This window comes from Dermatophagoides farinae, chromosome 5, assembly GCF_024713945.1.
Source record: "Dermatophagoides farinae isolate YC_2012a chromosome 5, ASM2471394v1, whole genome shotgun sequence".
Lineage (NCBI taxonomy): Eukaryota > Metazoa > Arthropoda > Arachnida > Sarcoptiformes > Pyroglyphidae > Dermatophagoides > Dermatophagoides farinae.
Window position 1 is genome coordinate 2,785,311 of NC_134681.1, and position 27,138 is coordinate 2,812,448.

At 35.8% G+C, this 27,138-nt stretch overlaps 2 protein-coding genes and 1 long non-coding RNA gene across 3 annotated transcripts; 1 reads left to right on the forward strand and 2 right to left on the reverse strand.

Moving 5' to 3' along the window:
- Positions 1 to 12,922: 12,922 nt before the first annotated feature.
- LOC124499306 (ras-related protein Rab-13) lies at positions 12,923 to 14,823 on the reverse strand. Its single transcript, XM_047063194.2, has one exon. The coding sequence runs from the start codon at positions 13,953 to 13,955 to the stop codon at positions 13,089 to 13,091; it is 867 nt and encodes a 288-aa protein (XP_046919150.1). The 5' UTR covers positions 13,956 to 14,823; the 3' UTR covers positions 12,923 to 13,088.
- Positions 14,824 to 15,431: 608 nt separating this feature from the next.
- On the forward strand, positions 15,432 to 16,142 carry LOC124499307 (uncharacterized). Its single transcript, XR_012832242.1, has 2 exons — positions 15,432 to 15,567; positions 15,632 to 16,142. It is a non-coding gene; the product is annotated as an uncharacterized LOC124499307 (long non-coding RNA).
- On the reverse strand, positions 16,004 to 27,059 carry LOC124499303 (connector enhancer of ksr). Its single transcript, XM_047063191.2, has 5 exons — positions 26,632 to 27,059; positions 25,573 to 25,982; positions 18,683 to 21,412; positions 16,849 to 18,594; positions 16,004 to 16,789 (listed from the first exon to the last, which is right to left on the reverse strand). Exons 2-5 carry the CDS (start codon positions 25,628 to 25,630, stop codon positions 16,173 to 16,175), a joined length of 5,151 nt encoding a protein of 1,716 aa, XP_046919147.2. The 5' UTR covers positions 25,631 to 25,982; positions 26,632 to 27,059; the 3' UTR covers positions 16,004 to 16,172.
- Between the last annotated feature and the right edge of the window lie 79 nt (positions 27,060 to 27,138).

The following is a 27,138-nucleotide window of genomic DNA, read 5'->3' on the forward strand; positions in this document are numbered from 1 at the left end:
TGACTCCTGGATTGTACAATGTGTGCTGTTGGTGTTCAAACAACCAGAAAAACCGAAAAAGACTCAAACAGAATACACATACATAGATTATACCAGTGCTCTTTGTCTCATCATTTCATTTGGCTTTTTCTTTGACGTTTCGTTTGTACATGTGTATGGTTGCAAAATATATGCCTATAGTATACGTTTTTGTTGTGTTTTTTCCATTCTATGACGTGGGTGTATAATGGGATAGTTTTGTGTTTTTCCCCCACCCCTCCCATATATACACACACACACACACAAAAACTTGGCCAAAAGTAATTTCTTATGGAGCCAAACTATTTCTGAGTCGACGTCGTTGTTGTTGTCGTCAGATGTCCTTTTCTAGTGAAATAAAAATAAAAATAAAAATAAAAGAGTAGTTGTAAAAAGTGATAGAAGCAGCAATGATTATTTGGTGTTGGATAAAGCTTTGAAAATTGAGGAAAAGAATGCCGCATTTGAGCTGTTCCTAGAAACTGCCACCACATATTGATCAATTTCATAATGTAAATGTTTTTTCTTCCCTCTCTCCCTCTCTTACTTATTTGTCGATGTTCGATTCTTGTTTCTCCACATCTAATCGAATCGAAGACATGAGACAGATATTCCGGAAACAATTGTATGGGATCTGATCGTTGGCTGGAGGAAAAAATTTTTTGAATTCTCTACTTGGAAAAAAATATTTCCAATGTCCATTACCCCACTTTTGATTGCGAAAAAACATAGTCATTTGCTCGGCAATAATAATAATGAAATGTTTATGAAACATGTGAATTTCGTGTAATTGTGTGCGTGGGCGTACAAATGAAGAGATACATGAAAGTGGATCAATTTTTGTTGCAAATGGAACAAACTTTTGAGACGAAAAAAATGATGATGATTCTATTGAAATTGGCCAGTAATACACATGTTATGAATGAAATTGTTGGATGCAAAGTTTATTCAATCTCTTTCTCGACTGGATAATTCTGATCTTTGTTGTGGGTAATCATTGTTTGTTTGAAGAAAATTTTTATCTGTCCAGTTTTTGGGTTGGTTGCCGTTTCCACGCAATCATCATAGAATTCATCATTTGGACTTGAAATAGCGAATTTCTTTCTCCGAATCGAATAGAAAAAGGACGATCGATCGATCAAATCGTCGCAATGGTGATGGATCGATCGATCATTATTAGTGAATGTAAAAATGACTGGAATCGAATATTGAATACAAAATTGAAAAGTGGAAAAAACTTTTTAGTTCCGGTAATTTACGATCATCATTATGATCAAATACATTGCCTTGGGTCATTGAACAATGATGATGAGACATTTATTGGATCGCAAATTTTGTGTGAGCAATCTTTTTTTGACAACCAATGATGACAAACGCACAATGAAACACACACATACACACACTTGTACAATATTGTATTAGTATATGATGATCAAAGAGAAAGAAATGTTTTCTATTTGCTTGAAACCGTTAATCAAAAACTGGGGAAATTGAAAATGAAATTGTCACGAAATTGAACCCTAGTGAACGAAATGACGACAATCGACAATCGAAATGGAAAATTTCAGTGAGCCAATAAGAAAATCACAGACAAAATGTGGTTACCACCAATCTGATCGATAATGACGTTGATGACGAGAAATTTAAATATTTTTCCCTGTTTATTTGTGTGTAATGAAATTTGCTGAATTTGTCTTTGATTCCATTTTCCGTTGATCGTCATGTGCCATGGTGAAGAAAAAAGAAAATGAAAGTCGGAAATGATGATGACCATTGAATACGACCATGAAATGTCTAATGATCTGTTTGTCTGTAGTTTTGTTTGTTGGAAACTCCAACCAGTCACCAATTGATGAGTGAAATGTGCTCAATTTGTAAAATGATCGAATCGCTAAAGCAACGAATTAAGTCATAATCAGACTTTCTATTTTGCTTGTCTGAATTGTTGAATAATTTTCTGTACGTCAGATTTGACAACTAAACCAAATGGAAAAATTCCAGATTGACGTTTTCGACATTTTCACTGTCCTATTCAGTTCAGTTTAAGTTTCCAGTATTTATCCAAGAGAATAATAAGTCAAAGAGAGAAAGCCATCAAGTATTTTTCATTTGTTTATGCATGTGAATAAATGAATGAACCAAATGAAAGTATTATTAGTGAAAATAAAGAGACAAACCAAAAATGATATGGTTATGTGCTGTGTGTGTGTGTGTGTATATGTAGAATCACTAATGATTAGAAAAGCGAAAGGTGTACAATGACAAAACACAGACCCACTAACAAAATGACAATTGTAATGTAACCATTTGTGGTTCTCTCCATAGTTTTGTGTATGGTAGGGTATGGTTTGGTTGCCAAAATGAATTCTTTTAGATTCTGGCCATTTTACGACATCAATCATTAATTAATGAGTTGTTTATGTTTGTGTCGTCGTCTTTGTCGCTGTTGTTGTCATTTTCATTGTTAGAGGAAAAAACAAAATGAAACAATAGAAAAGAAAATTGTTCTTGTTGTTGTTGTCGATGTTGTCGATGTTGTTGTTTTGTTTTATTTGTATTGTTTCATGTGTTTTGTTTGTATTTTCCAAGATTCTCAGCTTTCATTCCGGTGTCTGTGCATGTGGTTTTGATTGATTGCCATTCGGCACACTCACACACGGCCAACACACTTATTGCATTTCGTTTTGTTTTTGTTTTTGTTTCAGTAACATCATTTTAATGTCTTACCACAAACATTAATGGGCAAATACATGAGTCATCCATTGTGGACAGTGTGAACATGTTCCGAATGGAGAGGAAATTAGAAAGAATCAAATATCAAGACATGTGACCAATATTTATATATTATCATTGTTATTGTTATGTTGGTCAACACGTATAATCGTTGGATGGATTTTTTCTCCATTTTCCAAATGGGTGATTGTATTGCTTTAATTTGATTGAAAAAAATTTATTGATGTGATTGGGATGATTATCGTTGCAAGTTTCAGAATCACTTGATTAATTGCATTCCATAGACTTGCAATAGTGGAATTACAGCATTGGTTTACTGATTGATTGATTGCTTCAATTCTTCTTTATTGTCATTAGTTGCTATTAACCTTATTTAGAACCATAATATTGAAAAATGGCCATTTCAATCATCATGATGATGATGACAGCGTCATTAGATTACATGATAGCCTGCAAAAATGTTTCAAATGTATGTTGTCATCAAGTTAGCAAAATGCATCAAACAGCAGACAAAACACACTGATCAATCATTTCATGTAATCCATTCACTAGAAATGGGTTAACATTGACGTTCCATACGAATGAATGGACAAGTTAATCAAATTAAGAATGTTTCGGGATAACTCCATTACAACAACAACAACAACGAAAATAGCGAAAAAAACGAACTTAAATGAGAAAAATAAACAACAAGAAAGACAATGTTGTTTTCAGCAATCTATTACTACTAGTTTCAATTAATTTCTTTCAATTTGCAATTGGAAACCGGCTATTCAAGATTCATAGTGATTCAGTGCCATCACGAAGAACAATGAATAATTTGTATGGACAAGAGAAAATTAATTATCAGTCACTGTTTACTGTTACCGGTAAAACATTGATGTGACACAAACGTGTGTGTTAATGAAAATAAACCATAAACCATAAACCACCAAAAGTAAAAAAAGTGGCTAGCCAAATACAGCACGTCATAAACAGGTGTCTATGGGAACCATTCAGATTCACATCTTTATTTGTCTTGAATTTGCGTGTTATTTATGAATTGAAATCAAATTCACTTGTGAAATTCAGTATAAGTCGTCAACCTTGCATTCAACGTCAATTGTAATTTGCTTTTCATCATTAACACTAGGATTGTTTCCCCATAATCGGTTATTGACGCGAACCAAACAAAACAACTACAACGACAACGACAACAACAATAACAACAACAACAACTTACTACTATATAGTAAAGAAGAAAGAAAATTCTATTCTCTTGGACCATGGAAATGAATGATTGTTGCTTGGCAATGACAACCGTAATGGGAACAGATGGGACAGTAGGAAAATCTCATCAAGTATTGAATATTGAAAATAATGAATGTTTGCAGTTTGGTTCATTTCAAATGTCCATTATGGAATTCATCATGGGGTGTGGATGGGAAATGTTTTCAATCCCACCATTGTTGCCGTCGTTTTTAATTGGTACAATGAATCGCTATGTAAAGGAAAAAGTGAATGACTTTTGATTTTGCAAAATGTTATTCCAATTTGATTGGCCTTGAGTTGATTTGTTCTTTTCAATTATTACGTTGGGTGCCTTGAAATTTAACAACCATCATCCTTAGGAATGAAAGAATGAAAACAAAGGGACAAATCCAATTCCATCCCTTGCCAATGAACATTTCAGATGATGACGATGAGGTATATTGGTATAGGACAATGATTGATATCGGAGCAAGTATCAACAAATGAACATGATGATGATGATGATTATAATGGCAGTAAGTGGAATGTGGAAAATGAAAAACAAAAACAAAACAAAACAAAACAAAAACAGTGCATTGTTTTGTTGTGCTCATTTAGAATTTTGATATCAAAAACGACAAAAACAACTGAAACAACACATTTACAGGGGGTGCTAGTACACATTGTTTTCTCATTCCTCATTCGGATGGTTTTTCTGTTAATCTAGCATTGTGAATGGAATATTCATCTGCGTGTAAAACTTATTCTGGCATTCGACGGGGTTTCATCATTATCATGACTGTTTTGTGCAGTTGTTCATTCTGTTGATATATCGTCAACAATCACAGTGAATCGAGGGAAAGCTTTTGTTTCAATTTGATTCGATTTGTTTTCGACCACATTTAATACATTGTTCCAGAGCATAAATGAAAACACCGTCATCATTATCATTTTGGTTTTCCATTCGAGATTCCATAATGAATGAATCGGGAATATATGCGCGTATTATATTGGAATTTTTTTCTCTCTCTCTCTCTCTCTCTCTCTCTCTCTTTCTCTCTGTGTGTGTGTGAAACAATTCATTAATGAATGAATCCTTTCTCTCATCTTTTGTCACTGTCTATGAAAGTGAATTAAAACGCAAGAAGGCAAATGAGCAAATGAAAAAATTTCGAGTTATAGATATAATGGGTGTGTCTGTGTGTGGGTAACATGAGTGAACAAAAAATGAATACATTAAGGACTGGAAAATAATGCAATCAACAAAACATCAACAACATTGTCATTGTTGAAAGTGAGAGCCTCTTTCTTTCCATATATCTCGTAAACATTGTTGTTGATATCTGAGAGTTCAAACTTGAAAATGTCGACGAGTTTTGAGTCTGTCTGTGTGTGTGTGTTTGTGCTTGTGATTTTTGTTTTTTTTGAATGTTTATAGTCTTTGTTTGTTGTTGTCATACTGAGGATGGCCATTAGACGAGATCAAATATCTAAAGTGTTGAGAAAGAATGCTAGTTTCAAGAGCAAGAGACATCATTAGCCTTGAAAGCATATGACCGGATCCATAGATGAATGCATGGTTGTTTTTCTTTCATCATTGCTGCAACATTGAACACTTGGTTGGCTGAGAAATTATCATCATTGGATAAACGATGTGATATACTTGTTTTGTAATTTGGCATTTTTCTCTTGTTTCCGGCCCACCAAAGTGACTGCCTCAATGTTTTCTTCATTCATTCATTCATTGATCGTATGACGTCATTGATCATTTTGGCATTAGAGAATATTGCACAAAACAATTATGTGGACATGATTCTCCAATGTTTTGATTGCTGCTGAACATTTTTGTTGAAAAATGAAACAATGATGATAATTGAATGGAATTTGGCAATTTTGTTTTCATTGATTTGTGTATAATAAATGTATTGATAGATGGCAAAGAATCATTTTCCAACCACATTCGACATGAAACCAATGTTGCTCATAACAAATGCATCTATAGAGGAATGCTGAATTATTGGGGTAGTGTCTGTTTATTGTTGAGCCACCACACTCTTCACAGCAGATGAAATAATATTCACCTCTGAAATGTACATGTAGGAAATGGATTCCCAAGAATCGCGAACAAATTGTCAATGTAAATGATGAAATGAGAATCTCGTTTTTTCTACATCTCAAATGGCTTTAATTTTTCCTTTCCCTCAAGAAATCGGATTCTCACTTTGCGAAAATATTAAAGACGAAATCATGAGCGGCGTTTTGCTTTTTTTCTGCTTGATGATTGAAATGAACATGAAAATGAATTGATCGTATTCGTATAGTATAGTTTCTCTCATTGAGTGGAGCTCAACAATTTTGAGATTTTCTCAGATTTTCCAAACGGACAAATGACACTAATGATAATGGTTGCAGCGGTTGTCGTCACAGTTTCTCGTTTTTCTTGCACCATTCCAATGTATTAAATAATGAAAATGTCAATTCATTTGTCCATTCTACTCTCTATCGTCATGTTATATTTTAATGGAAAAAATTTGACCGATCCGGGTTGCCAAAGAAATTATTTTTTACAACACCGTGCACACAGTGATTGGTGTCGGAAAAAATTGATTGCCTTGATTTTGAATTGATGAAGGCCAAGAGAATCGTTTGCCAAGTATGGCATGAAGCCAACATGAAGCCAACATTGAAAAAATTAATCTTGACCATTTCATTATATTGAGAATTTTTCCCTCATTGTTTCGGTGATACAAGAATCAACAATGACGACAATTTCCGAGCAGAAAAAATGAGGAAATCCGAGTCAAAAGCAGAAATGAAAACTAAATCTTCTCGCACTCTCTGGCAAGCGGCCAGACAACGAGAACACAAGAGAGTTTTTCTTGCATCCATTGATATGGATTGAAAATAAATGGAAAAAATAAATAAAAATCACTCATCACTCAGGCAGGTTTGTTTTGTTCAAAGTTTACAAGTGCGAGTGTTGAGAATCAATTGTCAATTGACAAATCCATATGTCACACTGTCACACAAATTAGTCGAATATTAATGGTTTGATGATGATGGCAATCGACCAGCATGGAGAAAATGTGAATAACATGCATGAAAAGAAAAACCTTACTGTTTCACTCAAGGTTATAAGAAGCAAACCTGAGCAAGAAAAGAAAAATATTGACTATGAAATTGAGTGTTGAAATTTTGCTACAGCAACCATAATGGGAGAATGTCGGGAGAATGTGGAGAAAAATTATAAATAAAGTGGACAAACATGAAATGATTAATATCCCGACGAATGGAATGCATTTAGAGAAATGGAACATGTTATGATGTTGTGATATTTGGTCTCATTGCATGTCCATCATGTGCTAATGAAGGTTACATTGTTTCAATGAATCAATCAATGATGACACAAGGACAAGGCCATCATTCATCTTGTACGAATGAATTCATTTTCAGTTGATAAAGATTGAAAGTTATTCCTGCCATTTCCGACAGTGAACACATTGTGGGCATTCAGGAAACTGACTGACCGAGTGAGTGAAGGAAAGAATGACTGCTCTTATCTATGATCATGGCATTCATTTCTCATACCAAAAAAAATGATAACCTAGATATGTGCATTTATGGATTTATGGATATATGGATGTTATTGTTATATAACAACGACAATAAGAAAAAAAATTGTCCACAAATAAATGCAATTCCGACATTGAATGTCATCATATCTTTATTCTTTATGAAGAAGGAATTGTTCCTTTCCAAACAAGACCATCAGCAATCCATCCGGGCAATAACAAATATATTCAGGGCCACAGAATCGGATATTTCTCGTTGTTGTTGTTAGGCATTCATAATGAAAGCGAATTCCAAAGTATCGTTGATCTGGTTGTTGTTGTTTTTCCTGAATATGATAGATAGATGGATGGATGACGTGAATGTGTGTCATGTAACAATAATAATAAGGATAAGGATAAGGAGAGAAAACATCATTAACGCTGTGTGCATGATAATGAATAATGAAAAATTGAAATCCAAATTGTTCATCGCACATTTTTTCTCTGCTTAGATATTTTGATTATGGCGATGAATTTTTTGTCATTGATTCATCTTTTTTTCCGAGACAATCATGAATCATGAATTTATATTTATATTTTGATATGATGAGGCAAATTGAACGATTCGATCCAAATATCAAATGATGATGATGGTGATTATATATATAGACTGGTGATGCTTTCGATATCCAAAAGTTGCATGTTTGCAAATATTTTCCAAGACAAAAGTCTTTTGTCATATCGATTACAGAATTCATGTATGCAAAATATAACAACAACAACAACAACAAAAACTTTATTTATACACCAATCCACTAAGGACGAAATGGGAAAAACAAAAAAATGAAAATTGCAACCAACTACAAAGAGAGTTTGTGATTGTAAGGAGCAATCGATATCGAATCTTGTCAAGTTTGAGACAGAAAAAACTTTTAAATTTGAATTTTGTCGAGTCATATGGAGTTGGTTTGGTTTCCAATGTTTTCATTTTGTGTGTTGAAAAAATGACTCAATGTCGATTCGATTGAGTTGAAATGGGTTGAATGAATTGCAGAAATTTTGTATAAATGTTGCCATCACTTTGCAACCTTGTTCAATTCATGACTTGTTATTATTGTTCTTGTTCTTATTCTTATCCTTATCTTTATCTTTTTATATTGTTGTTGTTAGTAACAACAGAGAGACCCATTATAGTGGTGATCCCAAAAGGCAGCTGCAACATGAAAAACAACAAAAAACGGAAATGAATTATCAATCAATGCATGACATTTATTTGAATGTCAACAAAACCGAATTGGTCAAGAACTTGATTTTCTATAATCCGGGATCGATGTCTAGATCTAAATCGAAATCAAGATCAAGATCAAGATCAAGATCAAGAACAGATGGAGCAATGAATGTCGATTGGTGGTGTTGAATAAATGAATGAGAAAAGGATCGCTTTGCCAATTATTTTCAGCATGGCAAAATTTGAAATCCAAAATGTCAACATTGAATTCGATTCCATGTAGTTGGCATTTTCCATCCTGTTTTAATCATTCACTTCTGATGGATTATTTTGTGTTTAAAAAAAATAATTAAAATTGAAATTGAAATTTGTTTTTATGCCCAACAAATGACAAGAAAGTTGTATATAGAATATGAAAACTGTTCCGGTTTGTTGATGAATTTTTCCACAGAATTTTATAATCGTCAGAATTTGTTGTTGTCAAGATAATATCAAATCCGATTATGTGTGAGCGTGTGTTTCATTATCTGTGAATACATGACATGAGTTTGTTGTAGAATATGTATGTCAATCACAGTGTCAGTCCAATAGACATGAATGAATGTATTATTACAGAAACGAATGGGAACAATTTTCAATTCACCTATATTGATGACTATTGCTTACCAGCGCAGTGATTGATCTGAATTTGATTGTAATTTGAAATTTGAAATTTCAAGTTTAATTTATCATTCGTTTCGTTGAAATGGAAGATTCAGCTTGGGGCCAAGTTTGAAAAATTGAACATGAATACTTTTGTTTTTCTAATATCCCTCGTTTCTCTCAGTCAGATGATTATTTACATTTACATTTACATTTAAATTAAACTTGTTGTAGATGATGAAATTTTAATAAATTTCCAAAATCATCCAAAATCATTGGACCGAACCCTGAGACGGATGTTACAATGAGGAGAGCGAGAGCGATAGAGAGAACAAGTCTGACGTCAATAGGCGAAATAATAATGATGATGATGATGATGATGATGATTAAGAGTAAGAAAATCTTGAAATTCACTGGCATTTTGCATTTTGCATTTTTCTTAACCTAATGTGGGGCGAAACAGTCCATCTATAATGTTGATGGTAATACGTGATGACATTGAAAATGTTCATTTTAGTCCACGATTCATAGTCATCATAGTTTGTTGTTTGAATATGAATAAAATGCTCTGTGAATTTGTTTCGTTGTTGAGTTGTTGAGAGAAAAACAATGATAAGTGTGAATAACTCGAGTCTTTTCACTCTGGCCATTACTTTGATGGAAAAAATGTTTGGTCAGATTGCTTCAAATGTGAGTAAATTATTGATTCAATTTGAAACCGGTCTACATGTATAGACGAATGATTTAAGCCATTAATGATAATTAGTGGACAATGGTTTCTCGGTTTCGGACCATTCAAGTGAGCAAAGACAGCCATTCTTCTATTCTTCTCTAGCAATATGAAGATGATCAATGCGGACATATGAATAATTCATGTTAATTGTTTGACTACTCAAGGTTCGTGATGATCATGTTGATCATGCATCAACATTGGAATGTATTAATAGTTGTTTCGGTTCAATTAGCTAACTAAAGAATAAAGTGAAGCGAGAACATTATTATTCAAAATATATGACACCCACACACACACACTCGAAACATGAGCATCTCAGACTGGATCAATTGGCATTTGGACAACTTTGATTCAACTAGTTCATAGTAGTGTATGATGTTGTTGGTGTTGTTGTTGTTGTTGTCGTGAGCCAATTCATTATTGATAAATATAACATATATGGCCATTAAAAATAATAATAAAAACACACTACAAATGTACAAATGTGTATTATTAATGATCATGTTTGATATGTGAATGTGTATGATGCATGAGGAGATTGAATGATTGAATGGAAATAGAAATTTCATAACTGGATTGATAATGATGATCATTCCACCGTTTCCGGATGAAAACAGACAGCGCATTTAATGTTTAATGTCAAGAATTGAAATTTACAACGAAAATTTATAAGAGGCAAAAATTGCGCAAACTTGGCAAATGAATCAATAATTATTATTCAATAGCTATGATGATGATGATGATTTGCTTGAAACCAGTTCATTGCATTTAGTTTCCAATCAAATCCAGTTTAAAGTTTGCCATAAATCAATCGTCAATCGGAATGAAACTTGAAAAATCCTTGGAAACCACGCTCACTCGCACACGTTGTCGAGTTAATGAATCGATGAACAAATAATGGTGAATAAATAAATGTTGAGCCGGAAATCAAATGCGAATCTATACATCTGCAATTAATGTTGATTCTGGTCCGTAGAGAGGAACACAAAAAAAGTTGAGCCAACTTGATTCTCATGGGCTTGATTCTCATGGAATGAACTTTTCTCATTTTTATCGTTTGAGTTCATTGCCGATTTCAGTGACAAAAAAGTTCATTCATCGCATGGCTGTTGTTTTCGTGTTCATCAATTCGATTCTGTGGAACATTTTTCTCATGAAAAATACTCAGAAGTAATCTGCTCAATTTATGGCAAAAGTTGCTAATGATTGATTTGGTGATGATGTTGTTGTGATTGTGTGATGAGGGAGAAATGAAAGATTCGATTTGGTTATTTGATAACAGCGGCAATGGTTACAAACATCTGGTGTGGATTGATTCATTTTGAAATTATTGAAATTATTCTCCATTCTCCATTCTGCATAAATTTTGTTTTACATTTCAAAAGGATGGCATATTGATATTTTCAGAACATTTCCAAACATTTCCAGTTTAACTTTACGGTTTTCGCATTTGTTGAATGAAAATTAGTGGTGAGATTTTATCGTTTACATCATCGCATCGCATTACATGGCTAATCGATCAATTCTCAGTTATGGATGCATTATGGGTTCATTTCAATTTGTGTGATGATTTTCTTTTGGTCGGAAACGGCAACATTGTTGAGAATGGATCATGGCGATCGATTGAGCTTTGCAGAGATATGAAATATGTCATGCACTTCATGCTAACTAGCTCTGCCAATGGAATCGATCACTGTCAGCGCATCTTTCTACTAATACAACGATAAATTTCGGTTCGTTTGCTTCATTTGATATACTCTGGCATAATTGGCGACAAATTGAAAAAAAAAACATTGATCAATCATGGATAGATTTGTAGCGAACAGAATTTTTGTGCCAACCACGATCTTTTAGTTTTTGGGAGAGTGAAAAGTGATTTTAAATTCTCATTGAGGGAAGGAGAAAAAACCAATTTGGTTTTCGACAACAAAAAAATTCGATTCTATCAGTCGACAGTCAGTCTCGGTGATGATGATAGATGGATGAATCGATTTGTTTTAAATTGGATTCATTTGATAAACTAACAATGTTTTTAGAATGTTTTGTTCTTTGCTTTGTGTCCTGTACATGGTTGTTCCATGTCCAAATTGTTGTTATGAATGAATCGATTTTCATTTTATTTCAAATTTATTGGATCGTGAAATCAAAACAACCAGCCTAGTGAAGAATGCAGTATTTGTCGGCCTGGACAGACCTATTTTTTTTTTTTTTTTTGATTCATCTTGGCCATTGTATCCAATAAAATCATTAGACCGAATTGTTTCCATTCTCTCATTGTTGTTGAACCGAAATGAACAATGAATACCTGAATATCAGTGCATGTTGTGTTGTGTTGTGTTGTATTGTGTTATAGTATGTTATCCACTGATATTCCTATATTCAAATTTGAAACTGGGTGATAAAGATAAGATGAGTGTTGCACTTGACAAAACAAAGACGCCGACGACCAATTTGTTATCAAATCAACCGAAATGAGAAACGAGATATATGTAAACTGTGACTGATTGAAACAATGAATTGGTGAATAATAAACACATGATTAATCAAATCAAATGTTTGTGCAATGTCAGACATTCAACTCGAATTTGTTTGAGTATAGACTATATATATGATATATTAAAGACTCGAGAAGCAATGAGAAATTGAAAAATAAAAAGTCAATTCAAGTGAAATATTGTTCAATTCACAATTTACAATCTAGTGTCCAGCGGAAAGAATTGAAATCGATTGCGTCATGATGCACGGACGGAAAATGAATCACTACGAAAAAACTGACAAAATAAGAAAAAGAAAAAGAAAAAGAGGAATTTTATTTACAAAATTTGCTCCAAAAAAAGAAAAAAAATCCTGATGGATGAACAAAGTGAGTGCGTAGTACGTGTTGTTTTGATTTCATTCGAATGTCGTAGTTGTTGTTGTTGTTGTAGTTGTGGTTGGTGGTTGATAGCGACGGCTATTTATCATTCGATTGATTAGCATCGCTCTTATCGTCATGTTCGAGTGCATCGATGATTTTATCCATGGTTAGATCCATTTTGGCTGAAATCTCCAGATAATCACCATCATATGTCATGGCCAGATTTTTAGCCAAATTTTTTGCCACTTTACGTTCATTATCAAGATCACTTTTATTGCCAATCAGAATGATACGTTTCACTTGTATTAGATCGTGCGTGTGAATGAATTGTAGCCAATTTTTTGCCAACGTGAACGATTCCATTTCGGTCAAATCGAAAACGACGACGAATGTTTGAAATAACTCACAATACTTTCTCGCGATTGGCATATATCGTTGTCGGCCACCGATATCGATTGCTTCGATATTACCACATTTGAGGCGATGAAGATCTGGACCAATTGTCGGATTGTACAAGGACGTGTCACTGATCAACGGCCAATTGATATTCTGCATACGTCGTAATATTAGTGTTTTGCCCACTTTTGCCGCGCCCAATATCAGGAATTTCGTTTTTGATGTTTTTGCTATTCGTGTACTGGCCGTGGTCAACAATGGTTGACTGGTCGATGCAACTGTCGTGGATGGCGGTAGTGGTGGCGTCACATCGAGCACACCATCGATGGTGCCGGATGTATTCAATACGGTAGCTGAACGTACAATGGCTTCTTCTGTAGTGGATGATCCTTGTTGTTGAGCAGCTGTAGCCGCTGATGTTGTTGAAGTGATTGTTCGTCCACTGATCATTCGGATATTGATTATATCTTCACCGCTGATTGGTTTTGATGTCGATACAATGGTGGTGCAAGTGGAAAATGGACGGTCACCTTGCGAAACGATTTGATGATTATTGAATGAATCCATTAACGAACAACAATCAACAATAACTGAGACACACACTAAACTATCACGATATATAGACAATTATTATTACAAATTACAAATTACAAAACAAAACAAAAACCACAGATACAAAATATACATACACACGCACACATACACACACCAACTGAATAACTTTGTTACCACTGTCGACAACGATCACAATGACAGAAAAATCAAAATCTGACTCGATTCAATCACTTTGATGGCAAGAGAGACGAAATTATATCAACAAGATAATGTTCATTGAATGGAGAAATATCTGCCAATTTGCCATATTTGTTCATGTATGATTTGCATGATGATAAAATTATCATCGATAATGATAATGATGATGCATGATGGGATGATAGGTATGATTTGATTGATTTCATTATTTCCACTGTATGTTTATGCTATCACCATACATAGCATGCGGTGGTACTTGTTGTTGTTGTTGTTGTTGCTGCTGCTGCTGACTATGACAAGCATGATGCACTTTGAACTTTTTCTTTATTCATGATGATCAACAGTGGTTGCCATTTGTATAGAATTCAGGGCAAATGTTCAAAAAACCCAGCCATAGGTCTCGTGTCTGCATTCTATAGTCATGGTGGTGGAAAAACCGAAAAATTCAAATAGAAATGCTCCAATGATTGAATGAAAGAAAAGCCAGGACAATTGGAAAAATGTTGTCCATTTCATTTCATGTCTGCCTATTTCGTTTCTCATAAGAATGATGATGATGATGATGCATCATGCATGTGATGCAAATGTATTTTATAACACACGTACATTGATTGATTGAAATAGATTGATGAAAAACAAAATTTAAACGCCAAAAGTACCCAGTTATGAATTGCATCAATAAATGAAACACACTCTGGCACGGAGAAAGATATCAAGAGTAAGAAAGATGAATAGATAAATCCATGTGATGTGATGATGATTTCAAACGAACAAACAAAACAAAACAAAACAACAAACAAGCTGATGGCTCCATCTGCCGTGGATTGAAATTCTTTTTCGGTTTCATGATGATAACGGTTACTGGTGTATGATCGATCATTAATCCATGTGGCGATGGCAACATGTTGATGTTTGTTTGTTTGTACAAAAGTATACTATAATATTATTGAAATGATGATTGCAATCGGTAACATAAACATGGATAATCACCACGGTAATTTGTCGGTTTATCCAGTAATGACAATGATGACAATGACAACAATAACAACATATAACAAGCTAAGCACAATCAACAATTCGACCATTCACTAGCCTAATCATGATGCTGATGACTACAACATTTTCAATATTGATCATCACAGTTGGATCAAGTGTTTGCATAGAAAATGAATCCACGTTACGACCGTTGAATAAATCCGAATCTAATGCAACGACAAGAACGATGATTGATGATGGGTCAATGTTTAGTACAAATATTCTTAATATTGGCAACGAAATAAATTATCTGCTGTCTAGTGTGTCGAATGAATGCCGTGAATCAATCATCACTTGTGAACGTCATTGTTATGCCAATTATGTGGATCGTTATGAAGAACTAAGTCACCAAGTGATAAACGAGGATATTTCATCTGAATTTGACCGAAAAGTAATGTAATGTTGACAATTTGTAAAAGTGAGAAATTCCAAGTTTGATTTACCAAATGATACAGGTATGCTGTTCAATGTGGGATTGGTTTGATTGCACGCGCTCACGGATTCAGCAGCGATGTATGAGTACGGATGTGGACTTGTTCGAACAATCCTTGCTCGATTCATACATACATTCATCCTACTGCAAAGGATATGAGTACGGTTCATATTATTGTTGGCCATTACCATTGTGGCTCTACATTCTCTTTACATCGATGGCATTTGCCATGTTGACATTGGGCACCGTAGCCATTGTATGGTATTGGCGTCATGGCTTCAGCTGCCATCACAGGGACCAACAGTTAAAACAGGTTCACCACGATTATCGACGACGACGACGACGACGACAATCTTCAATGGATTTCTACGATTGATTATCGATTATCGATTGATTGGGATTGATAAAATTAAATTTATTTGGAGTTTTGATTGATTGATTGATTGATTGAAAACAAAAATTTGTACAAAAAATGTGCAAACAAATGATGAGAAATAATGAATAATGAATAAATATATGACATATATATAATATAATATATAGTCAAACGACGATGATTATTTCTATCCGGATGTGATTGAGGAATTCGATGGTCGACGATCAATTGGTGCAGTATTACAATTTGAGTGATGTAGATTGATTGCTTTTTCAATGGCCGAACTATCGGCGCTGACATTGGAAAGTCGTTTTTTGGCCAACATTGATAGGCCCATTGTCGGTAATGATCGACCGGGCGATATATCGAAACCGGATATACTCGTAGGCGTACTGGGTGTATCACCGAACGATGCTACCGATCCGGTACGCTGAAATTGTAGTGTTTGATTATTGTTATAAATTGTTAAAAATAGGGCTGTTTCATCATCTTGATTGGATTCTAATGAATGTCGAGATTTCAATGAGGGTCTATTGGATGTTGTCGAGCCATGGTTCGTTGATGATTGATATGCAGCATCGGAAAAACTTCGATTCAAAAATTTAGCACCAGATTTGGCCGCAGCTAAACACTTGATTAGGTCGGGCTTTGGACAAATTGGAGGCGGTATCTGTGCTGGTTGTTGATTGCTATTTGAACGTGATAATTGTGGATGTGATGTCGTCGGCAAAGGTGGTGGTGCCTGACTTTGATTGATTGGCCGTCTCGGCAACAATGTTGGAGGTGCTTCTGATGAATCTTTTTCTAGTCAATGTTTTCAAATTAATGAATGAAATTTACAAAATTGTCATCAACAAACTTACTCGAATCATTTCGATTTGGTTTAGGCGGTACAACCGGTGCAACTTGTGTTGCAGTGTTGTTGACCATTGTTTGTTGTTTGGCCGGACGTTTTGTCTGTACACGTGGTGAACCAACTGGAATAGGTGTGGATTGATTCGATGGTTGTTGTTCCAGATTATCAATGATCAACGATGGAAGTGATGCTGGTGGTGGTGGTGGTGGTGGATCAATCGATGGTGGTAATGATGATCGCGATTCATCCTGGTCCGATGATGATGTTGATGAATCGGATGATTGGGCCTGTTGCTGAAGATTCGTGGCCATCGGAACATGACAATATAATGGGTTACCTATGGTTTGCATGGTTGTTGTTGTGTTCGGTTGTTTGGCTACAATCTGATCTTGTGTGGATAGTGGTTTCGGTCGGTTATTGATGATGTAGTCATAATCTGCATAATTGAGTTGTTGATTACTACTGGTGGCCATTTTTGTATTTTTTGTCGTCATCAAAGAATGCTGTTGCTGAGCAAAACTTGTTCGAAGATTATTCTGTCGCTGTAGATTGGCGAAATGCTGTATTGTTTGACTGATATGTGTGGATTTTTCAGGCACTGAAATCGGTGCTAACCGTTGTGCAGCTAAATTTGTAGAGGATGATGCGTTGACTCGGCCATTCATGATGGCCATTTTCGATATTCGAGGTTTTGGTCTCGGCATTTGATCATTGATTATTGTTGTTGTTGTCGTCGTTGTCGTAGTAGTAGTAATAGTTGCCGTTGCAGGAGTAGTCGTTTTGATTGAAAAATTTGACAATCTTGGCGGTAGATTTGGTGCATCAATCGTTTTGACAGGTACGTCATTTGAATCCAGATTTTCGGCCAACGTCTTTTTCACGTCGATTGTCGAGTCAACGAAATCTAGATCCTGTCCAGAACGACGAACAGCAAAACGAATGGAGCCACGTGGATGCGGTGATTTTATGAATCGATGATGGCCACCATTATTATCATCATTGTCGTTGGTTGATGCTGAATTCACATCATTCATACTCTGGAATTTGACATGATGCGAACCATCATTGGAATCGCTGGACTTGATGGTCAATAGATCATGATAGTCGTCGGATTCCAATTCGGATAATTGCAGCGGCGTCTCTTTACGACTGTCGTCAGTGGAAGATTGATCTCTACTCATGGCCTGTGATCGAATAGATTCGAATTTTTGATTATGAAATGATGGCGGTAATGTTGACGGTGATTCGCCAATATGTGCTGGCGATAGATAATATGTGAAGCAAAGTTGAGGCTCGGTTGGATTACAGCAGAAACGATAACCGAACCGGACGATCCAGCGAACCAATTCGGCCAGTGAATCGACGGCAAACATGAACAAACGATGATATGTGACCAGTTTGAAGATGACCAATTGTTTCAATTGTGCACCATCTTGTTGCTGCCTCTGATGATGATCGAGAAACATTTGTTTATCCACCAGTATATAGTAACCGGGTAGATGAATCGGAATTTCGAAACAAGCGACAGCCGAATCTTTGAGATATGAATAAAGACAATTATCTCGCAGCACGGAACGAATTTTGGTCCATTTCTGCAATTGTTTTGGATCGACAATCATTCCTAATGATGGAATATCGGCACTATTGCCCCCGATTCGTTCGGATCCTTTATAAGTGTAGAGATGACCTTGATAGTTTCCCATGACTAGATCACCACCACTTAGTCTGTGAATTGTCTGTTCAATTTTTTGCGCTACAACAATAATAACAAAGTTGGATAGTTGGATTCAATCAATTTGATGGTGATAATAATAATAAATATAAATATAAAAAATACATACCTAGAATTGGGTCGAACTTTGATTTCGAATGCGTATTTGCCGATGATATCGATGATGACGATGACAATGATGGTTGTTGCACGTTGTTTTGTACCTGTGTCATATTGGCGAATCGAATATTTTTGGCCAAACTGGTCAGATGTGTTATGGTTGACAGCTGTACCGACGTCATTTGTGTGGCATTCATGAGTTTTCCGAAATTGAATGCAGTTTTGTTCATTGCTGGTGCTATTGCCGTTGCGTTGTTGTTGTTGTTGTTGTTGTTGTTGTTGCCATTCTTTTGCATGAGATATAATTCTTCAAATTCTGCACTTGTACGAGGTTTCATCATCACCATGTTTTCATCGATATCGTTATCATCACGTTCGCGAATGCCGGAATCGGCCGAATCATTACCGCCCATGCTTTCATTCTCCTTGGATGAAAATGATGATGATTTTTGTTTCGAAATTCGTATCTTGACAAATGAATTGGCCAAATTTTTCGTGTTTTGACTCGTCGTGGATGAGCAAGATGAACATGATAATGATGTTGTCGTCATTGTAGTCGTTGACATTGTTGCTGGACAATTGTTCACGTGATTATTGGATTTGTTGGAATCCTCATTTTTGGAACTTGTTGTCGATGTCGATGTCGATGTTGTCGTACGTCGTCCAGAATAGAAAGCCGAATCATTGTCGTTATATTCTTCCATGTCTTCAATTTCACATTCACTGGCACCAATAAATTCATGGTCCGATGAACAACAACAGTCATGACGATTGATGGTTGCTTTTTTCGAATGTTTAGTTCGACAGCTGATTGTCTTTTGGCCATTGCTATCGTTGATTGCAATTTCCGTAGATGGCGTTGTGGTTGTTGTTTTCGTTGTAGTGGTGGTGGTGGCGGTGGTGGTGGTCGTCATTTGATCAGTACGATCAATTTTGGTTGTTGATTTCATTTTCTGTTTTTTGCCATTATTATGGTTTGAGGATTCGATTTTGATGTGATTGTTGTTGTTGTTGTCATTATGCGAGATTCTATGATTTGATCGGCTACGATGTGAATGTCGATGGCCGTGATGATGATGGCGATTGATGGAACAATCGGTGTCTGTGTCCGAATCGGTTGAAAACATTGTGGATGAATCGTCGTCATCATCGTCGGATAGATCAGATAATGGTGAGGAATCATCTGATAAAGTGCATGTTGTACGTTGTATGATGTTTGTCGATTCTTTGTGAGGTTGTTCTTTATGATGATTGAAATGATGATTTGCAAAGTCATCAAGATTATCTAGATTATGTTTGTTTGTATCATTGTACAGCATTGATGACATCATCATCATCATAGTCAATGGTTTACGATTCTGTGGTTTATTATTATTGTTCTTGTCACCATTGTTATCATGATTGTTGTGAGCACTACTATTTTGGATCATAAAATTTTCCGTTGTACTCGATTTGTCGCTGTTGAATGTCAATGTGTGATTGTTGTTGTTGTTGTTGTTGAACTGTGTTTGTTCTGTTATGGTTGGATCTTGTTGTTTGAGACTACTATTATTATCCTGAATGGCTGCTGTAGTCGTCTGTTGTTGATTGATTGAATAAGCATTAAGTGGATATCCAGTGGAGAGGATTGTGTTGTAGATGGTGCAATTGTCATTACTCATGGGTAATGTTCCGAGTGGCAGACTGGAATTACCGATGATAGACATTTCGGGTAATGGTAATGCAAATTGTGGTACCACCGTAAACGAACCGCTTGAATGATGACGTGGCCGTTTCTTGACGGTCAAAATTAATTTGGTGGGAAAACGGCGCATTGATGCGACCAACTTTTTCAATTGCCAGCCGACGACAGTCTGATAGTTGACTTGGATGATTTCATCGCCTTCTTCAATGTTACCATTAAGATGTGCGGGCGAATGATATTTGAGGCCACCGACGACATGAATGCCGGAATAGGAAGAGTGAATGTGCATACCAAGATCCTCATCCATATTCTTGGTCACAGTGACCACTTCTAATGATGATGCTTGCATTGCTAGTGAATCGTTCAATTCCTGTACAAGACGATCACAGAGATCGGCCAATTTTTTACAACTTTGCCGTATCACTTCGTTGGGTCCCTGAACAAATTGTTGATCACGTTGAGCGGTAGATGTCAGTTCTATAGACAGCTGTAATATAGCTTTACGAGCTTGCACATATTTATCCTGTCCATCGAACGGATAACGATCGATCCATGATATGAAATCTTTGACAGCGGATAATATGTCCGATACGGATGCCAGTGTCGCTGTCGATACAGGCGATAAATCGATAGTTGTTGTTGTTGATTGATTTGTGTTAGATTGGTGATGGTGGTCTTTATCCTTGTCTTTGTTTTTATCCTTTTTACTGCCACTGTGGGAATGGTTATTGTTTTCCACATCGGTTGTATGGTGATTGGATGCTTGGACAGCTGCGGCTGCGACTGCTGCAGCTTTTTCCGCTGATTTTTTCAGCTGATTGAACAATGCCCGTGATTTGCATGCTAAACGTAAGGCAATCGTTTGCAATGTTTCCGATGTAATGTTGTAGTGGAGATTACGCAATAGCTCTACCGCTTCCAATATGATTTCTTGGTGGCCAATTTTGTGAATGTTGAGATTGACCAAGTCCTGTGCGGTCAGCAATAGCAAACGACATCCATTGATTTGATTGTTGACAAAGAATTGTACATAGGGCAATATCGAATCATCCAGACCTAGTGGCGGTGAATGGAGAACAAGAAAGAAATGTGATTAGAAACCTGGAGGCTAATTCACATGTACAGGCATGTCACGTTTTCACGCAAAAATCGAGTCAATTTGATCATTGTCTGCAATTTAATCACAAAATTGAATGATGCCTGGTCCAAGTTATTCAAAGATCAAGACAAAGTGATTAACAATCTATCAGGTTGAAATTTTCTTTTTTTTCGCTCGAGATCATCATAGAAACAGGTTCATCATATAGCCAAAAGTTGGCCATGTTTCACTTTTTCTTTCATTCTCGTTGCTTTGTTCAATTTTGCCAAAGCAAATAATAATGGATGAATGAAAAGAGTGAAGAAAAACTTGGTTATGACGATGTTGAAGAAATTGTCCTGAGGTCAGTTATGTAGTTTACCCACCTGCTGTCCTTGATGCCTTTCAATTTATCTAATAGAATATGCTCTAATAATAGAACATGGCAGTAGTAGTAGTGGCAAATTCAGGTGTTCATGTTCTAGTCTTGGATTTTCTTTTTGATTTGTGATCGGGTCTTATGGTTTGAATGGGATCCTATTTGGCAAATATGGTCAAATTGGTTTTTTTTGTAGTATCACTTGATCATCACATGATGACAACATCTGGTTGGCCCTCACATTCATTGATCGATTGTTACAGTGTGTGTGTGTGTGTGTGTGTGTGTGTGTGTGTGCGTTTGCTTTATTGTATTGAAGCCAATGACTTTTGGTGGTGTCGTCGTCGTACGAAAACCCTGACTATGAGAGTTGCTAACGTATGAATGACGTTCATATTGGTTCCCACGATTGTTGCATGCATTGTTGAACGACGTCTTGTTTTGTTTGCAGTTGTTTTTAGCATGGACTGGACATCCTGCCATCAACTCATTTGAACCGTTCTGGGTAACATGACCCAGAACTAGCCGAAGAACATTTCTGAACCTAATGCAGTATGGATAAACAAGTAAGAAGAAGGAGAAAGGTCACTAGGCTTGTTTATCAGATGGTAGCACATCTGGTTGAAATTGTTTGGAATAGAGCGAACAGCAACAGCAGGTTGTGATTGTTGCTGCTGCTGGCTCGCATGGTTTCTGTCAAGAATTTCAAGTCGAACATGTGATGATAATCATCATCCGATAATCGATGTACCAATGAAAACAGTTCCGGCCGCCATTTGCAACATGTGTGTGTGTGTTTGATCTTGATTCACAAGTTTGAAAAGTCATCAGAATCTATTTGATTTCATTCACTTTCTCTCTCTGTGTGTGTGTGTGTGTTTATTGGCAGTAAAAAGTGGAAAAATTACTTTTTCAAAAAGTCAACAAAAAAAAAGAAGAAAAGCATTGCATGTGGAGGAGAATGGTCAAGAAAATAATGATGATGCTTGTGAATTTGCCCTTAAGCTAGAAAGCACATCGAGCATCCATAAAACAATCAACATGAGCGACATTTCTCATTCACGACGGGTCAAGGGTCTATGTATATATATTCTCTTCATTCTAAAAGGTCAACTCACGCAAACACAACACACACACACACACCATGAGCCTATGGCCTTGGATTATTTGAAAAAAATTGGAGCTGCTACTGCATTCTGATGCAGACACAGACTCGATTCTATTGAATGAGAAATGGGTTCCACCCATATTGCAGACTATTATCATCATTGTTTTGGGCCAGCAATTTATTCTTCATTTTCTGATGATCAATTCACTTGTGTGGTGAAAAAATGTCGATTTATTCGTCAAATGGCTTGAGGGTAAATTTTTTTTCTGGCCATTGATTATGATGATTATGGTGGTGGTGTTGTGGTGGTCTGAAAAAAACTAGCATGGCAGGTAGCAAACATTGGTGAAGCGAGAAAAAATTCCAGCTCAAAGACACCTGACAAACACCATCCATCCATCCATCCATCGAATGAATCGACTATCGACCGACAAACCGAATTGAATCAAGTTTGAATTGATGCCAACGATGACGGTGGAAAAGTGTAAAGCGCAATTTCAGTGACATGCTGTTGGCAACGAAATTCGTTGGTTTCACTTGGTTTGAGGCTGTGTCCAATGACATGAATGATCAAAGCCTACTGTCATATTCATCTGAAATGGTGAATTGAGTCAGTGTTAAGTTATATATCATCATCAGCTATATATAACATGATAACATGATGATTGATTTTCAATTTCGGTTTGAATAAACACGAGCCATGTTGATTCATTGGAAGAAATGAAAGAATTTGTTTACAATCTGGTTGATCACGAGCACCTGATGTAATTGAATTGAATTGAATTTGTTACTGCAATGGTAATGTGTGTGTGTGCATTAGTAACATTATAACTAGTTGTGCATGAGTGAGTGTGATTGACACAAGTTTATCATGTTAATGAATTTGTTGTTTGCATGAGTATTTGGATTTGGATGATCAAGATGGAATTCACGACGACCACTCTCGAATCACATACTTGGTATGTGACTATATAATTAGCAAATGTAGGCCAAGTGTGTTCACAATGGCCAAACCTAAGTTTATTGTACTTGACGCGATGGTAATGAAAAGTTTTCATTGAAATGCACAAATTGTATTTGAATGAGATTGTGTGGATTAATAATCACTTGATCATTTGACTTGATTGGCTGCAATCGATTCATTCATTCGATATATTCATGGATATGGCACGATTATGATGAATAAAAGTCATTACTATGATAATGATGATTGGTTCAAGTTTGTTGGCCAGATAATTCTTGTTTAGGAACCAGCTCCAAATCAGCACCAAATACATGGTTGATTAGTGATTTAGATGATTGATTCATTAATAATTTATCCTCATTTTGTGCGCGCAAGTAAAACACTTTTTGTTTTTGTGTTTCAAGAGCAAAAGGTTTCAATGAATAATGAATACTGAATACACATTAACATTAACATATATATTGATAATGCATACACTAGCAACACAGAAACAAAGAAACAAAGAAAAAGAGAGAGAGAGAGAGAGAGAGAGAGAGTGGATTCTCCATTACTCAAGAATTGAAGCATCAGCCTATGGCAGAAAAATTTGCTCATGAAAACGTGAAAAACAAACGGTTAGGTCTCAGGATCTTTTGTGTCTTGTGGTTGGATGTTCAAAAACATTTCAAAAATAGCCACAGTATGACGGAAATGAATGAATAGAAAATGTTTTTCTGCCTTTCATTCACTTGCACTTGATTCATTCAACTTTTTTGTTTATAGCCCAGCAGAAAATTGAATTTGCCATTTCTGTCCAGAGCTTGGCAATTTGAAATTTCATATAGCCATATGCAACCCGAGGATGATGAGAGATTAAGAGTAAATAGAGATTTTTCTAATTTTCTCATTCAAAATGAAATTCAATTCAATTGAAAAGGATTAGGAATTCCATTCACTATGTTCATTCACTTGGTTTGTTTGTTTGTCACGGTAATCATCTAATTGAGTGAATGCCTGGAAATGAAAAGGTTGGGTTTTTCATTTCGAAAAACATGGCGCAAGAATTGTTCATTGTTTATTTGTGGCTAATATGAAACCGTTTCGGTTATGTGTTTGTGCGTTTGAATAATAATTCATTTGCTTTGGAAAAGAATCCTGATTAGCAATCAATGTGCGATGGTGTGCCTAACATCATCTTAATAAAAATGAAACAAACTCAAGTGACAATCAAAATAACCTTGAACGATTAAACGGAAAAAACACTGCTAAACATCGATGATGAATCTGGTTTCTCTCTCTCTATGGGTGTATTGTTTGTGTATTTGTCCTTTCTGTTTGACTTGACGGATTCGTGATTGAATTAAACGCAGTAATAATAAATGAGAAAATGCAAATTAAAATAAAAAAGCCAAGTCTTTGCATCACCAATTTGTTTTCTACAACGATCGATTGTGGATATATCGAATGAATGGACATAATAAATGGATCGATTAGCTATTTTTAGATTCCAACACTCATCATTCATTGTTATTTGTGCAGCAGAATTGGCACAAACAAAAATCAATGACACTGTTTCTGTTTCTGTTTTGGCTTCTGTGTAAGGTTAGTATATTGAATACATGAATCGATCATTGATCGATTGATGATGATAGCAATTAATGAGGCTAACTGAGGAGACAAAAAAAACTGTCGATTCATCGTTTCTTACCATAAAGCCAGTCGCCTACATGTTGGGCAGTCCACTCGGCTACATTTACATAGGCCATTCTGATGATGAAGATTCAGGATTCGATTGACATGCATACGTTGCTGAGTGATGATGATCACCAACAAAATTAAACGACGAATGAATGGTTCATGGTTCCGATATGTTCAACTTTTGGTTGAAAAAATGCAATCCCAGAAAGAAAGAAATTCAATACAACTATTAATATATTCTTTTGCTGCTTTATGTGGGTGTTTTGCTGATTTTCGGTCGATTGTCTTGAGTAGCCGGTCGATTCACTGCTGACACAATTGAAGGGATCGATTCTGTGTGATATACCACCGAACCAATTAAGGACAAGGATGGTGGCGGTGGTGGTTGATTGTATGGTTGTGAAGGCGTATTTGAGTTCACTATGAGCATGGAAAGAAAAATTGGAGAATCAGATTGATTAGAGTGCAACTTTTGTAATAACAATCATTAAAAGTGACTAGAATGATTCGCGTGTGCAATGAATTAAATTTCAAAGTTTTTGTTGTATTTGTACTTTGAATGGACTTTAATTGCAAGATTTAAATGAATTGATTGATTGATTTTGGTAATCAGTTTGGACATGATTAGCTTGTGATGATCAACAGGTTGTTGGCTTTTCGCTTGAACATGACTGACTGAATGACTGACTGAATGATTGGATTTCCCCCCCCCCTCTTTCTCTCTAATATGAATGATAATGTCATGACAGATATCAAAGTTCATAGATCATCATTTGTCTGTTTGTGTTTGCGTGTGCATTGAAAATAAATAAATAAACAAACAAATAAAACACTGTGATCACTGTGTTGGCCCAAAGATTTGCATTTTTCAATTTATCATTTTTTATCATTTTCGACCAAAATAATGGTTACCGGTCTTGAAAGGGTTGACCGAAATCAACATGTTTCTCGGAAACAACAACAACAACAACACCACAGAAAGAATGGTTACATGAGAGACATGATCACCATTGACAACCAGAGAAAATTTTATGACACACACGCCCAAAGTAATTTGAGAGATACATACCCGTTGAGAAATGTGCTGCATTCTCAATATTCTCTTTGTCGATTATGATGGATAATGATGACTGATGATGAATGCAAAAATGCAAACAAACACAATATAAATCATTAATGATGAATGCGAACCAATGCTAAATATGGCAAGTCGAGTTACGAACCAAGAATATGAGGTGGTCCGTGTTGGTATCTGTGCTGCCTGTGTGTATTGATGGTACGAATGCCAAACCAAGACTGTGTTGCCGAAATCATAGTGGCAAACAAAATCATACCAGACCCTGGAAAGAAAACAACAGAAAATCCAAGTGAATTCATGCATGCGCTTTGCCAACAAAGTGCAAATGTGATGGTCGAAGCTCGGGAGATAAACTCGAAACTTGAAAACCAAGCAGTAGCAGAAGCATAGCTAATTTTCAAACACCAGTCTTTCTTTCTTTCTTTCTTTCTTTCTCAGTGTGCATGTGTGATAAGGATAAAGAGAAATGTCAATTCACAACATTCTACTATTCCCAAC

Bases quoted from the DNA above. Each gene is read 5' to 3' on its own strand.
- LOC124499303 (XM_047063191.2), bottom strand. From the start codon at position 25,630: ATGGCCTATGTAAATGTAGCCGAGTGGACTGCCCAACATGTAGGCGAC. The intron at 18,595-18,682 runs GTATGTATTTTT...TTATTGTTGTAG, and splicing joins AAAGTTCGACCCAATTCTAG to CGCAAAAAATTGAACAGACA. The intron at 16,790-16,848 runs GTAAGTTTGTTG...AACATTGACTAG, and splicing joins ACCAAATCGAAATGATTCGA to AAAAAGATTCATCAGAAGCA.
- LOC124499306 (XM_047063194.2), bottom strand. From the start codon at position 13,955: ATGGATTCATTCAATAATCATCAAATCGTTTCGCAAGGTGACCGTCCA.